The 15,253-nt window shown below is 30.4% G+C and overlaps 1 protein-coding gene across 3 annotated transcripts in view; it reads left to right on the forward strand.

Annotated features, from left to right (window-relative positions):
• The first annotated feature begins 9,606 nt into the window (after positions 1-9,606).
• Positions 9,607-15,253, forward strand: part of LOC118189233 (uncharacterized) — a 34,025-nt gene continuing 28,378 nt past the window's right edge. Inside the window, exons 1-2 of one of the 3 annotated variants that reach the window (XM_085815861.1) lie at positions 9,607-9,745; positions 14,925-15,034. In XM_085815861.1, coding sequence (XP_085671987.1) covers positions 14,941-15,034 — 94 coding nt within the window. In that variant the 5' untranslated portion in view covers positions 9,607-9,745; positions 14,925-14,940. Of the gene's footprint in view, positions 9,865-14,924; positions 15,035-15,253 lie in introns of all 3 variants that reach the window. The other 2 variants (XM_085815868.1, XM_085815856.1) reach the window with 2 other exon arrangements.

Below are 15,253 nucleotides of genomic sequence, written 5' to 3' on the forward strand. Positions count from 1 at the left end.
GAAAAGTTTCAGGCAGCATATTTCATCGAAAATATCCATTTTGACCGCTATCGAATGCAATTTAACGATGTTTTCGCTTGACATCTGTGCGTAAGGACAGAATAAAAGACTCTTTACCTCCAAAAAAATTATAAACTGCTTTAAAATGAATTCTGAAGATAACTTTTCGTGGTGTCTGTACGTACGTACGTACGTATCTCGTATAACTCAAAAACGAGTACCCTCAGAACGTTGAAATTTTGCATATAGGACTGCTATAACATGTAGATGTGCACCTCGTATTTTTGAATGCAATCGGCTGCACCAAACGTATATAAAACCCGGCTCAGTAATTTCAGTTTCTTTAATTTTATACGTATGTCTGTAATTTGTGCATTTTTTTCAAGAACAACATAAAAATGATTGAATTATGTTGTTCTTATCTTCCGATTAAGGTTTTTATGCCTTTCGTAATTCTGGAAGCAATATTTGTAGAATTATCAACAATTTAAAAGCTGTTTAAGTGCGGTTAAGCCTAATTTTTAAATAATATGGCGGACATGCTTGTTTACATTTGAAACAGCAGAATAGTAGATTTCTTGCCGATCTATAGAGACTAAGCTTCACAACAACAAAGATAACGCCTTCATTTATTATTGCGAATTAAGTCATGCTTAATTCTTTCCGGAATTTTTTCGAGGAAATAAGTGTTTAAGATTTACTTCGTAATTTTTTATATAGATATTATGAGTTTTTATATATTTTAGCCCTGAAGTGAGGACTGAATTAATTGAATGAGAAATACTGAATCGTCTTTGAAAAAAACTGTTTTAGAACATGTGGCAATTATTAGATAATTCTTCAAGTGATATGAATTTTGCGCATTCTGAGTTATAATATGAACGAAATATAATGCTGTTAAGTGAACTTAACGCCAGAGTGTCGCTATGGTAAACAAATACAGAGAATTTTAAAGAGTGCATTTATTCTATTGTGGTTTATGCACTTTTGACGAAGTAGATTTAATTCAATCCAATAAGTTTAAATGAAATTTAATATTCCGTACAAGGAACTCATGTGGTGTACATATCAGATTTTTTAATTTTAAATTAACCTTCAAACTACATATTTTTATATATTTAACTTCAGATCCTTTTTTTCGTTTGTTTCATTATTTTAATTAAATTCAAGCAAAATTCTTCTTCGATTTCAGAATGTCGGGGCTGCGTTAGTAAACGCACAGTTTGGTTTCATTATATTATTTCCTGTAGTTTATTTAATTTTCTGAATTGCGAATTTGTTAGCTCAGAAACAGACCATTCACTTTGACATTTCTCGATACCCAAACCCCTTGATGAAGATGGATCGAACAGTGCAAAATCCATTTGATTTTATTTTTTGCATTTTTCATGCATTTGAAGAGATAATTTATTCGAATTTCTTTTAATAACGCTTTGGTGTATCTGGTAATTTTGGAACTGCTCTCGTTTTTTTTTTTTTTATTTTAAAATTATAATAAAAGTAAATTTTCCACAAAATTTTGATTTTTACAGTTTTCTGTATCGTGTCAATTGATACGGTAACTATTTACACTTTTTGCAATTTTGCAGTTTACATGGCATTTCATTTCCTGCTTTGCGAAACTAAATATGATATTTGAATCTTTGATTTTGTCTTAATTTTAATGATCATTACCACTTAATTATTGCAGCTTACAACGCGTGATTAGCATTAGGTTTTTGAAGTTAATTTTTGTTTGTAGCAAGTTATTATTTTGTATTTAAGTTTTTTATATATGTGTGTAATATTTCTTTGGTAAAAATTGCTAGTTTTGAGAAACATTTGCATGGACAGATACGTAAGAAATATTGAAACATCAACAAAATAAAAAAGCGTTACCATAAATTTCTGCTATGACATCAGGGAGCATGAGAATATCATATGTCTACTCTATTCTTGATTTAAAAATATTTTTTCAGATTAGTTTAGTTCTGAAATGTATAAAAGCAACACTACTATCATGTATTGAAGATTGACTTTAAAAGAAATATTTCTGATGCTCGTGTATTTAAAACATATAACAGCTGGTTAATAAATATTTAGAGCAAGCAGAAATTCTAACATCCTGTAATGTAAATCATGTTCAAAACTGAAGTGAGAGGACTCTTCGATCTATGAGTAAACGGGACGTAATAATCGTGAATAAACGTTCGATCGTGAGTAAACGCTGACGTTGTTGTGTGACGTATATAAAAATGTTTCAAAACCTAGAATAAAAATGTAAAATATCAAAGAGCTGGATCACTTCCAAGCAAATGTGAATGGTTATGATTAGGTTCTGACTGATTCAAAAAAGCACAAAAGCACAGAAGTAAAACAAATTTCGAATTTAAGAATTCTATAGAGGATGTTTAGGACAATCTGATCAAAAGCTGTTCAGTTATCGATTTTTTTGAGTTAAAAAAGTTCAGCATGTTGAGAAGATTTACCACGAATTTTTAATATGTTTCATCTTCGGTTCGATTTAACTAAAATTTTGAATTTTCGAAGTTTGTTTAATGGACGTTATATCGTATTATCGAATCTTCCTTAAAATTTTAAATCATTGTTGTTTCTTTTACTTCAATAAATTAAATCCAGCTCTTTTTAAAGTTTGTTAAAAATGTTTGTTAAATTTAGCAATTTCTAGCATAATAAAACTAAGACAAAACTGGATATCTGAGTTCTTTTTCATTGCTAAAAATCTCTATCCTCATTTACATGTTGCAAAATTTCATTCATGAATGTAATATGACACCTTCTGGAATAATTTTCTGAACTTTAAGTTCCTTATCCGTTCTTGTTCAAGATATCTGAAAGCATAATTTTACATCTTTGATGCTGTCATTTATCTAATTATCTCACAGGTAGACCTAGAAGTGTCGGAAGAAGCTTTCGATGCAAACTATAATCCTTCCAGCTCTGAGGTCACACTTCCTATTGCTACAGCTGTAGAAGAAGCCTCAACCGCAGTTAGGTCAGAGTACATTACGCAGCTTCTTCCAGGATTGACACAGAACCCTAGTACTCCATTATTAGAATGTTGTCTGAAGGCGTAAGTAAAATTCGACGAAATGAGGTCGAAATTATGCAGATGATTCTTCAGCAGATTTTTTTTTTTTTTTTTTTTTTTTTTTTTTTTTTTTTTTTTGGTATCCAGATCGATGACTAGCGTATGGGTGGGTTGCGTTAATACGGAACTGTCTCTCAATCTATCTGCATGATGTTCTCAGCTGTCATCATTGCCGACACGCACGCAAAGGCGTTATGAAAAATGAGGAATTGGTAAAAAATAAGTAAGAAAAGAGTAATATAATGACTTCCTTTACGCTGCATAAATTTCGATGAATGGTACTATTGTAGGTCACTGTGTTTTGGAGACGACTGTCTGTCTTCATACTCTTTAAGGACGTGTTATTTTACTTGCTGTGTTTCATTAACGCTGATAAATTCTATTTGAGTTGAAACTTTTACGCTTTAAGAGGATGCCTCCACTAGTGCTAATAAATGTCGTAATAACTGACAGGCAGAGACACACACGTCTTAGTATCCATTAATTATTTATTATTTTTCGTACTTTAAGTAACATGACAAATAATAAGCATATTGGCAATGGAAAGAAAGAATCTTCTTTAGAATTACCTAGGGAGGAGAACATTCTGAAGAAAACTGGCTACACTTTACTTTCCCTATGTAATAAAATCATAAAAATAATTCTATCTCCAATTGTTAAAATAGAAAACGAGGATTACAGTGCTCGATGACTAATAGTTATTGAAATTTGAGAAAATTACCGAAATTATTACAGCCCACGTAGAATAAAACTTATCACTTTTTATGCGAAAATACGTAGATTATTTTATTATTTATTCTCACTTCATTTTTCATATCTCTATTAAATTATTTTTTGAAATTAAACAATGGAACCTTGAAATTTAAGAATCTATTCATTCTTATAAAAAATACACGAAAACTATGTCATGGAAAACAATATATTAAAGAAGTATCACAACTTTCCAGCAAGAGAATGTCGAGAATTCAGGCAACACATATTAGTACATGGGAGCGCATTAACTAACAAAAGTAATAAACTAACGAGAATGGAAATCACGGTGAAAGGTCAAGTATGTAAATCAATGAAACGGAGAAACCTCAGACCACTTCATATTGGAAAACCTCACAAAAAGAGGAAATTTCTGCTTTAGCGAAATACGAGAGAGAGGCTGTGATAGAGTCTCACTCATACCGCGTGACAGATATACCAAGTGAATTGTAAATCCTGCAAGAAAGCATAACAAATCCGTAAAACTAAAGAAAGGATCCGTAAAACTCTGAAAGCGTTATGCATGTATTTTAAACTTTGTTATATGTTTCGGAAATTGCTCAAAACTCAACAGAAAGGCGACCGACGGAAAAAGCGATCAGTGTCTCAAAAAGATTGATAGATATTTTGAAATATTTAACATCGTAGTTACAAATAGAAAACAAATATTCAAGGAAGATAACTCAATTAGTTTCTTCCATATTATTGCAGTATTTTATCTGATTATTGTATGTTCAAGAAGCACTGCTTTTTGGTATTTTTTCACAGATTTATTCATTTGTTTCCAATAACATCGAAATTTTCCTTTTTGACGTTTTTATTTTTAAGAAAGATACCATTGTTTAATATGAAAATTACGCATCTCTGATAACTCGTATCATAGTTCAAGCTACCATAATAATTACAATTTTAAATTTATATCATATTAAAAGCAAAAGCAACATTTTGTAAATAAATTAAACAATAATATTAGGGTATGCAGTAGGGATTATGTTAAATAAAACTCAATTAATTTTTTTAGCATGATATAAATTTTGTTTAAAAGATAAAAAATATTAAATTTTTAATATTTATTATTTAAAATATAAAAATATTATTAATTTTAATTAACGAATAAATAAAATGAAATATAAGCTTACGAATCAAACCATTTCTGAGATATTTACATTTAAAATTCAAATCCGAACTATTTTATATTTTAATATATTTTCATAAATTTTGAAAATTTAATATATTTTATCACTTTAATGAACTTTTTATATAATATAGAAATTTTCAGAAAACGCTATTGAGTCATTTATAATTTCTCAAACTATTAATCAAAATTAATACGATATCTAATCATATTACTACAGAAACTTCGTCAAAATTTCTGCAACAATAACAGTTTAATTGAAGTAATAAATTACGAATCATGTATTATGAATCACTTCAAAGAATTTGTCCTGAAGCGGAAAAAGGGATTCACAGTCGGGCAAAAGGCAAAACTCTCAACTTGTGATTGCTATCTTTAATACGATAACTGAGACTGATCTGCATTGATGACGTAGCATAAAATGCTCCTAAAATACAAATGATAAGTTTCCCTATTTACTTGTACATAACGCTTGCAATTCTGACGCCAAGCAGCCTCCAACGTAAGAAAACTATTAGATCCAATTCTACTTAATGTTACTCTTTTTATTCAGGTAAAACACTTATAACAGGGTTATTAACAGTTGTTCAGTTTAATAATATGATAAATTAAGATGTGATATTACGAAAATTTCACACTACGAAACACGATATGTAACATAATTAGCAAAACAACAAACGCGATTTTGAAATTTTAAGAAAGATTTAAAAAAAGGAAAAAAAAATAAGGAATGTAAATTATTGAGAAAAATTTACTCTATAATTTTCATAAACGGCTTCTAAAAATGAAAAGATAAATCGTTTAATTAAAAAGAATATATTTAAACTATTCGAAAGGCCCTTTTTCAGCATTAATTCTTTAAATTATGCCTGTCGGCCATTTAAAATCAGTTCAAGTTGAGACATGAAGCTCAAAATTAGACAAACCTGACTTCGGGTTGGCATTCATTTCAGAACAGATCTCTGTGCTTTTCTAAAGAAGATGACTCAAATTATTTTCTTCAAAGAACAAATCATTTTAAGCTGCTCTGTCTGTTTTTCTTCTTTAAATAAATGAAATTTAAAAATAAATAAATAAATAAGGTTAATATTGTTGAGAAAGGTAAAAAGGAATACAGAATTTGTGATATTTTATATTAGAAAAGGCAAAAAAATGTGTGCGTCATGGCCCAGTCAACTTATCTCTGTTTATACAGAATATTAAGTGTTGCCATACCTTTTTACATAATCAAATTACAAAGCAAGAACAGCTGGTTTATTAAATGAAAGAGACTGAAAATATGAACATTAGATTAAAATGAACTAAATGAACATTACATTGCTATACAATTTATATAGGGATTCAAATTAATGAACATATAAAAATTTGTTCATGTTTCTGTCGTCAGTTGTAATTGCGCCAAACTTAGCAATCTTGCACTTCGAATTTGAAAAAAAATTGCTATCGCTTGGTTAGAAAAGGCTTAAAACTCTTGGTTAATTTATTTTTTATTTATTTATTTATTTATTTATTTTATTTTATTTATTTATTTATTTAATTCATTATTTTATTTATTTATTTATTTTTCCTAGCATGTTTATTCACAAAATTTACACGAACTATTAACACAAAAAAAATGCTCATTCGATATCTAAAAACTCTGAAAAATGTCAAAATGTTCAATTTAATTTTTTTGTTTGTTTTGGAGTGGAGTATGGCAACGATTTGCAAGAAAGTTTAAAATGGAATTCTATGTTTTAAGACATTCGTTTTCTGAAACAGGTAAGATGTTATTTTTATATACTTAAAAGGATACTCTTTATATACTTTAAAGAGTCTAATACTACAATCAATTGGATGTCATAAACCTTATCATTATAATTTGATTTCATGATTTGAAATGTGCAAACTGTTTGGATTTTAGTTTTAAAATATTATGAAATGAACGAAGTTTAAGATATGAGTTACCTATTTTAGTTATTATCTTCATTATTATCTGTTGTTACTTTTGTTATCATTTCTAGCGTTAACGATAGTATCAGAGCATCTTGTTTAATATGATTCAGAAAGGCAAAAAGAAAAAATACCGAATTAAAAAGAAAGGCAACAAGAAAAAAATGTATATGGCATGGACGCACTCAGCTGATCACCGTTTACGTTTGCAATTAATGCTTTTGAAAGTGAGAGTAATCAAAAACAATCTGAAAGAGATCACTGCAATTTTAGTTCGCTCCGTGCTCTGAAGAATTTAATATCAACACTGGTTAGATATGAATCTTTTTTTTTCCTCTTAAAATTAACATGAATCTCACAAATTTAAAAGTTACTTATTTATCTTTTAAATTTTTGTGGCTCATGTTTAATTATTGGGTTGTTTCTTGCCTAGTGTTACCTCTTAATAATAACCATACGCCTCTGCACTTAAATGTAATTCCTAACAAAAGTGCACATCTTCAGCAGATTTCTCATTGCAAAATAATATGAATTAATCAAAAAGCAAATTAGAGCTGATTTTAATATTTCCTTTCCTTTCAAACAAGATTTAATTCATTCTTTTCTTAACTAGGTGTATTTCCTTTCGAACTGAGTGGCCCAACCATTATCCGAGGGGTTTGAGAAAGTTGAAAGTTGGGTCGATTCCAGTCAGAACGGTTTGGATTTTGTGGTTTGCTTAGTATGTACCGTGAATACGATCCAGTTTCCTTTAGAAAGCCTTACATGAAAGCATTCTCCAAGGCAGATAGTCCTTTGTGTGCTTCTCCATACTCAAACTAACTTCCTTTCGAATCGCTACGTTTATATATTGGATGCTGTAAATAGCGTTACAAAATTTGAATCACGATTTATATTGAAAGCATTTTTACAATAACAAGAAATTCAACATGATTTAGTAATAAAATCACATGCATTCGATTTTCATTTTGCTAAAAGATATGTAAGTAAAATATTATAAAATTACAGAGCAAGAAAAGCTAGTTTAATAATTGAAAGCGACTGAAAATATGAGCATTAGTTTAAAGTGAACTGAATGAACGTTAGATACTTTCAAGTTAAGATTCATTAAAGTTCATAAAAATGACTTAAATAAAGGTGATTTAAAAGAGTTTAAAACATGTAAATTAGAATTTTCAAATTATGTGCATTTTTTTTTTCTTTCCTTTCTCTAATATATTGTCGACCACACAGAAAATAAGCCATATATTAAAATTATCTCCTGTTTATTATAACAATTGGCAGCAGAGTAACGAAACTTTATATAAAGATAATTAGAGAATCGTAAAGGGAAGTACTTAAAGTAATTAACATTAGATATATAATGTTTTTACATAATTTAATCGCATAAATAAGTAGCACAGACATGTAAGTAAACACTGCAAGCGTTATATAAGTATCGTCCCCCATATCAAAATAGCAATTTTATAAATGAAAGTATGATATGGGAAAAAAAAAAAAAAAAGACATCATAAAGGCAAAAATATTCTGATCTGACTTATCTAGGGTTTTAAAATTTAATTCGTTCGGGAGTATAGAAAGGGGAAAAAAAAAAAAAAAAAAAAACTTTTCTAAAAAAGAAGCAGTAATTGATTCCACGCATTCGAACCACTTACTGTCGTAATACATTTAATGAAGTAAGGTGTTATTTTAAAAACAAATATTCTTTAGGTTTGGAATATATATTGGCTCTGAAAAAATATTCAACATAAATTTCATAAACAGTTCTGTTTTGAATTTTTATTGCCATTTTAGTTGCTTATTTATTTTTGAGGAACAGTAATCAGTTATTTATAAGATATTTTTAATATTAATTATTTTGTAATGAAAAGATAGGAGAAACAAAAGTTTAGAAATCCGAAATATATTAATTAACTTCCGGAAGTACTCCACGAGAAGGGCTTATTCCTTACGGTTTCAGGGGTTTTCCTTTTTTTCATTTGATTCACCAAGAAAGCTATTCAAACGCAAGATGCCCTTTCTTTTTACGGCGATTCAAAAATATTCCTCGTTAAAGCATGCTCTGTTTTCCTATAATCACGATGGAAAGTACAAAGCAAAAACCAAATGAAAATAAGGTCTTTCACTTAATCAGTTTCCGAGATAGACGAAAGGCAAGAAAGCGTAAACAAGCTCAGAAAGTGTTAAAAAATAAGAAAATTGAGAGAATAATAACATGAACAGCCAAAAAAAAAAAAAAAAAAAAAAAAAAAAAATGACGGACAAGGCGTCAAGTAGGCTAGACATAATACGAGAGGGGAATCGAAAAATAAAAAGTAAAAAAGGCATTATTCAATCTTCCTCCCTTCGGATTGTCACTAAGAGTTGAAAACTTCGAACGCGCCGCCATATTTTTGAAAAGTGACGTCTGTCATGAAAATAAATAAGTAAATAAACAGAATGAAAAGTAGCTGACATCTATTTCGAAATAAACACCCTCCGAAATGTGGGCTATAGTGCTTCCGAAAAAAATACCTACCTACCAGCTGGCTTTCCCTGGATTCATGCAGCCAGCCCATCCTTGCTCAAGGTGAAGGAAAGACTGGAGGTCACGAGGCAGCCGGAGGGGGCTTACCTGACCCCGACGGGGCCAATGACCGAGATGGTTCGTTGAAGATACCGCAACCCAACTCCAGCGGTATGGTGGGAGGGGTGGCAGATTCAGCATCCAACCTGCTTTAGGCGAAGTATAAAGCAAGGTCAGGTCATACTTCCGGATTTCGAATACTCTACGACTGCTTGACGTGTGGCCCACACACCTTCACATCGACTTGAAGCAGAAGGATCTTTTCTGTTAGGTGAGTAGGCATATCTTCAATTGAAGTTCTTCAACGATTTCGGTAATCGTGTCGCTTGAATACTGGGTAATCATACCAATTGTAAGTTTCATTTTTTCGTGAGCGTCTCATAAAAGCAAGTAAGTGCCTTTTTTATATCGGCCGTTTTATGAAATCACATCAAAATACTGTTACCTGACTTTTTGATCTTTTCTCTCATTTATACGAAAGTGGGTACAGTTTTAAAAATTGTGATCCTTTCTAGAAGTCTAACTCAATTTCTGTTAATGTTAAGTAAGATATAAATTATATAATAAAATTTCAAATGCAACTAAGATATTAATGTATTTTTTATTTTTTCTAGTTTGTTAAGTGTTGTTAATTTATTTTTTCCTCTGTTAGATGATAAATATGTGTATGAAGTATGTGTTAATTTCATCAAAAACATGTAACAATTAAACGAAATTAAAATTTAAATATCGTAATAATAAATTATAAAATTGCAATTAGAGAATTTTCAGTTTTTGCAAAATATTACACCTGATAATAGAATGCTTTGCCGACGGGGAAAGTGTCGAAAAAATATTATGTCGTTTAATTGAAAAATACGGTTATCTGTATGAAAAAAAAATGAAATTTTATGTTAACTAGAGATGCATCAAAGAGTAACTTTTTACTTGCTAGAAAAAATTAATGAGTTTAAGAATTATTAGTTGTCATTAATTATTCTTCAATTAAAACAGTCACGCTGAAAAGAATTGTGAAGGGAAGACTGTTGAAAAAAAAATCGTAACTGAAAAAAATATTCTTTTCACTATAATTTTATATAAATATTTTTTTAATTGCATAAAACATAAATCTTTATTTAAAACGCTAAACCTTAATTCCTGCAAAAGTTTTATACTTATAATAAATATTAATTTTATAGTCTCGAAGGAATACAGAAAAAAATCGCTCTCACAGATTCTATTGATATTTTAATGCATTATTACAATAGCTTGGGAATAAATTGTTAAGTTCTGTTATTTCTGCTGAAAGTAGCTTTCATTTTCAAGCAACTGATTCATTTCTAATACTTGTCTTCTGATTATTATAATGGCTCAAATATAAAATATCACTAGTTTTAAAACATAGCCATTCAGAAAATAGTTTCATCTTAAAAATTATTACCGAATGCTTTGAAGTAAACACCCATTATTTTTCTTCTCTAGCTTCCTTAAAAACATTAATTTAGGCTTTTAATATTGGCAACTTCTTGAAACGTGAAAAATTGCTTTCTAGTTAGACGATGAAACGAAGAATTTTTCTTCTAACCGGTTACAACCAGTGTTAAAAAATATTCCCTTCGGCACACGTGACTTAAGCTTCAGCTTCCGTAATCAATGAGGCATTCCTGGCCTTGAAGGAAAAAAAAAAATCTGATGTTTTCGGTCAACGATTCCTGGCTTTTCTGCCTGCGTTACCACAAGAGTTAATAACCTCAGTTTTCTCAAAAAGTTTTCAAATTTTATTTCGTTTATGGCAGTAATAATGGTAATGAATCTAAGATAAATCTTTCTTCTCTCCCTCCGAATAATGTTTCAAAGATCTCCCTGCAAGTCCTTTCTGAAATGTTACACATTTATTTAATTATATAGTGCCACAACTGGGAAAAATCGTGATTCATGAAACGTGAAAATACTGTTGTTCTGTGCTTAAACAAATAAATTATGAACACTAGTGAAAGTACTCTCGTCTTGAACACTAATTTAAAAAGCCGGAATTAAAATTACTGCATGTTTATTTTTATGCAGATAAGCAAAAGGGCTCAAGCTTTTCGGTATCCTGCCCCCAAAATAAAATTTAACATTTTACTTGAGAGATGATAGATAGATATAAATGAAATTATCGGCATTAATATAAAAAACTTGTATAAACTGCAGAATAGGATACAAAAGATTATCGGATTCAAAAAGTGCTTTCATATTATCTTTAGGAAAGTCTAAATAAGTAAAGATAAGGGTAACGTAGCTCCTCCTTCCTGGTAAAATTTAAATTTTAATGTCTTGGGTTTATATACTTTGTTTTTGAAGTTTTCAGATAAAATTTTATTTGTTTTAAAATTTAAACTCCCTTGCGGACATTTTTCTAATATTTTTAAGTTTTAGAAAACCAGTTAGTAATCCAACAAATATTTTAAGTAATCAGTCACGTTAAAATTTTCAACAAATTTAAAGACAGAGTGCTTGCATTTAAATTTTTCCTAATCAAGGTCTTCTGTATTTCTAACTGACAGTCTGAATGATACTAAATTATTCAAGATTAGCATCAACAGTTGGGAGGACAATAATCAACAATGATGGAAAGAGTTGTTTTTCATAAATCGTGCTATTCGATGGAAAACGTACAGAAGCATAAATAACTCTGATAACGAAATATTAAATTTTCATTTTATGAAATTGAGAAAAAAAATTATTTCTGCAAGAAGTAGCTTCGCAGTTTCAAATGCGTTCATTCTCAATTCATATTCTTCGAACAAATTGCAAACATTTAGAAGAGCTTCAGTGTGATTGTCCTTGTTTTGGCCAAGAACTGCAAGCAACCGTTACAAAGTGTACTCAATTGTACAGCAAAATGTAGAAACTCCAGGAGAAATGTTCATCATCTGGTAAATTATGTTGTTTTTAAAAGTATCGGATGAAAAACATAGGCAGACACTGATTCCGAGGTGGCCACACTGGCAAAACTCGCTCGGTGTAAACAAAGTATCCCTGGTGTCCCATACAATGAGAAATTACAGCCATATCATGGTGACTGATGTCAGGAAAACTGCTGCGCTGACCTCATGACTTGAAACTAACTGTTAAAATAAACTCATCCAGGCATCTTGCGCTTTAGTGTTAAGATGATATTTTTGTTGTTGTAAAAGCAAGTTATTTCAATTAATAGTTGTATCTTCATAAAAGACACCGTGGAACAAACATGAAATCTTATTTTCAAGCCGCAACGAAAAAGGATTTCCAGAGACTAGAATAGAACTAGAGGAACAATATGATATAAAGCCCAAATTCGGCAATTTTAAATGCTGAATGCATTGTTAATATAAAAGAAAACTAAACCAACAAGCAGACAAAGAAAGTATCCTTCAAAACATTTTGCAGAAAAGAAGAAGCATCTTTTTCACAGAAGGCATCTTTAATTTCTGTCAAATACTATCTTTCATGAAAGGCAATGTACTGTTCTGATTTAGAAAAAGCCATTAGAATAATAATTGTTTCTTTTCGGCATCACTTCTTTGCATTTGCTGCTGGTGAATAATTTTCTGAAAATAAAAGTAAACTAAATTCCAAGAAATGTGTCCTGAATTTGAATGTAGCATTTAAGTACTTCACAGCTTGATTCAACTCTCTTATTCAATGACGAATACACAATAACGAAAGAAAATTCTCTTTTTCTAATGTAAGATACATAATTTTAGATTTAGCAAGAAAGGCTCCATTCATCTTAGGATTTTTGGTCATTTGTGTAACATCAAAGAGTATATCTATAAATACTGTTTATGCGCCGAATGTAAGTGAGGCATCTGCCACACTCCATTTACTACCTTATTATGATTTAACAATCAGAGAACAGTCGCCCAGACGGTATAGCGGTTAGTGGAGCCTGACTGCAATACCAAAGGGTCCGGGTTCGAATCCCGGAGAAGGCGTGGATGCAAAATTGTCTGTCCCTTCATAGGAGGTAACGGTGGCCGCCCATTAGGTGCATCCACAGTAAAATGGTCGCCGCTTCTGCCAATGCCGTTATAGGCAAGTGCTCGCCATTCGTAAAAAAAAGAATCAGAGAACGCGTTCAGGCATTTTAATGTGGAATTATGACCAAAAAAGGCCTGTGGTAACATTTTGCAACTTTATAGCTATTTCTTCAAAGTTTTGCAAACTTTCTTTCTAGCGCTTTAAAAACAGATCTAGAAAGTGCTTTTTCCCCCTCATTTGTTATCTTTTCTCATTTACTTTTCTCTGAGTGGCCCTTTTACTTGTTACGTGTGTGACAACGCCATTTTTTTCTGATTAGCATATTATAAATCTATTTAGTGCATTTCTTCTTTTAATCCTTTGAATATTATAGTCTGAATAAATTTTAATATCAGTCCGTGGATTAGTAGCGCTATTTTCTCTGAATAAAGAAATTTTACTGAGCTTTAATTACCTTCTGACAAATGGTTAATGCTTGAACATTTTTCATGCATATTTGTTTCATATTCTGGATCATTACGTTAAAATGATAACTTAAATTATCATAATGGTAGATTACAAAATCACTCTGTTAAGCTATTCTTTTATAGTGTAATTTTTGCAATGCTTTAAACTAATGCAAAAATTCTATACTCATTAAAAGAATAAGCAATCTTGAACAACTATACGCATCGGCTTTTATTAAAAACAAGTGTATTTGTGCTTCCAAATTATAGTCACATTGTATCTATGGCCTTCTTTATCAGATAGCGAGGGTTTTCCTAACATCTTGCCTACAATAGTTATTTGAAACTCTAAATGAGAAATTCCATTTTGAAAGTACAAGAAATGTTTCTGTCCTTGCTGCGTACTTTTGCTGTATGACGGAAAGGACGTCCGCATCAGCATTGAGAATTCCGGAGTTTGAATCCTGGTGTTGATTATTCCTGTTTTCTGCTTTAGAAAGCGTAAATAGACTATAGATGTGTTTCTGTTAGATCCGTTTTACAAAATTTTAAAAAAAGTAGTAATAATATTGATTCGTAAGTGCTGCTATGTCGATTCTTTCTATAATAGATTTCCGTTCAAATTATCCTGGTATTTAGCTTTAGAAGTAAAAAGAATAAACAAAATATTTTACACAGTGAAACGCAGTCTAACAGTCTCTTTTCCAATCCTTTACAACATACATTATTCTTTTATGTCATTGGGACGGAGACAGGTGTTCTGAAATAAGAAGAATTCTTAAAATCACCGCATATACTTATCAGCATGCAGACGTTTTAAACTTTTCATGACTTTTAATAAAACGTTGAATAGCTTGCAAATAACATTCAAATACCATAATGTTAGAGAAAGCTCACAACGCAAATGATCTCATCAAATTTCTAGAATAAATATATTTTACCACTAGAGAGCTTTTATATTTGTTCTTTTTAATTTCTGAAATGCATTTTACTTTAGCAGCATTAATTTTTCTTTTCTAGCAGACATCTTCATAGGATGTGGAGGCAACTCGTTGTTAGGGTGGTCTTCACCCTGGTGGCTTTTCTGATTCTAGAATCAGTTGAAGCACAAAACAGGCCAGCGAATCTTGGTAAGTTGGTATCAATATTAATCTTCATTTTCAACATCTTTTACTTCCCAAACTTAAAACAATGTTATTAACCTAAGTATATCATGGATTTTGTTTCATTTTTGAAAGCAATTATTTTACAGGTACTGAAGTTTCTTCCTCTAAACAGCGTAATATTTAAATTAGAAAGTAACACAAAGAAGTCTTTTAAATACTCAGAGGCTTTGGGCGCATATAATA

This window comes from Stegodyphus dumicola, chromosome 1, assembly GCF_044657685.1.
Source record: "Stegodyphus dumicola isolate Sdum_Otavi_A_Nest chromosome 1, ASM4465768v1".
In the NCBI taxonomy this organism is placed as follows: domain Eukaryota; kingdom Metazoa; phylum Arthropoda; class Arachnida; order Araneae; family Eresidae; genus Stegodyphus; species Stegodyphus dumicola.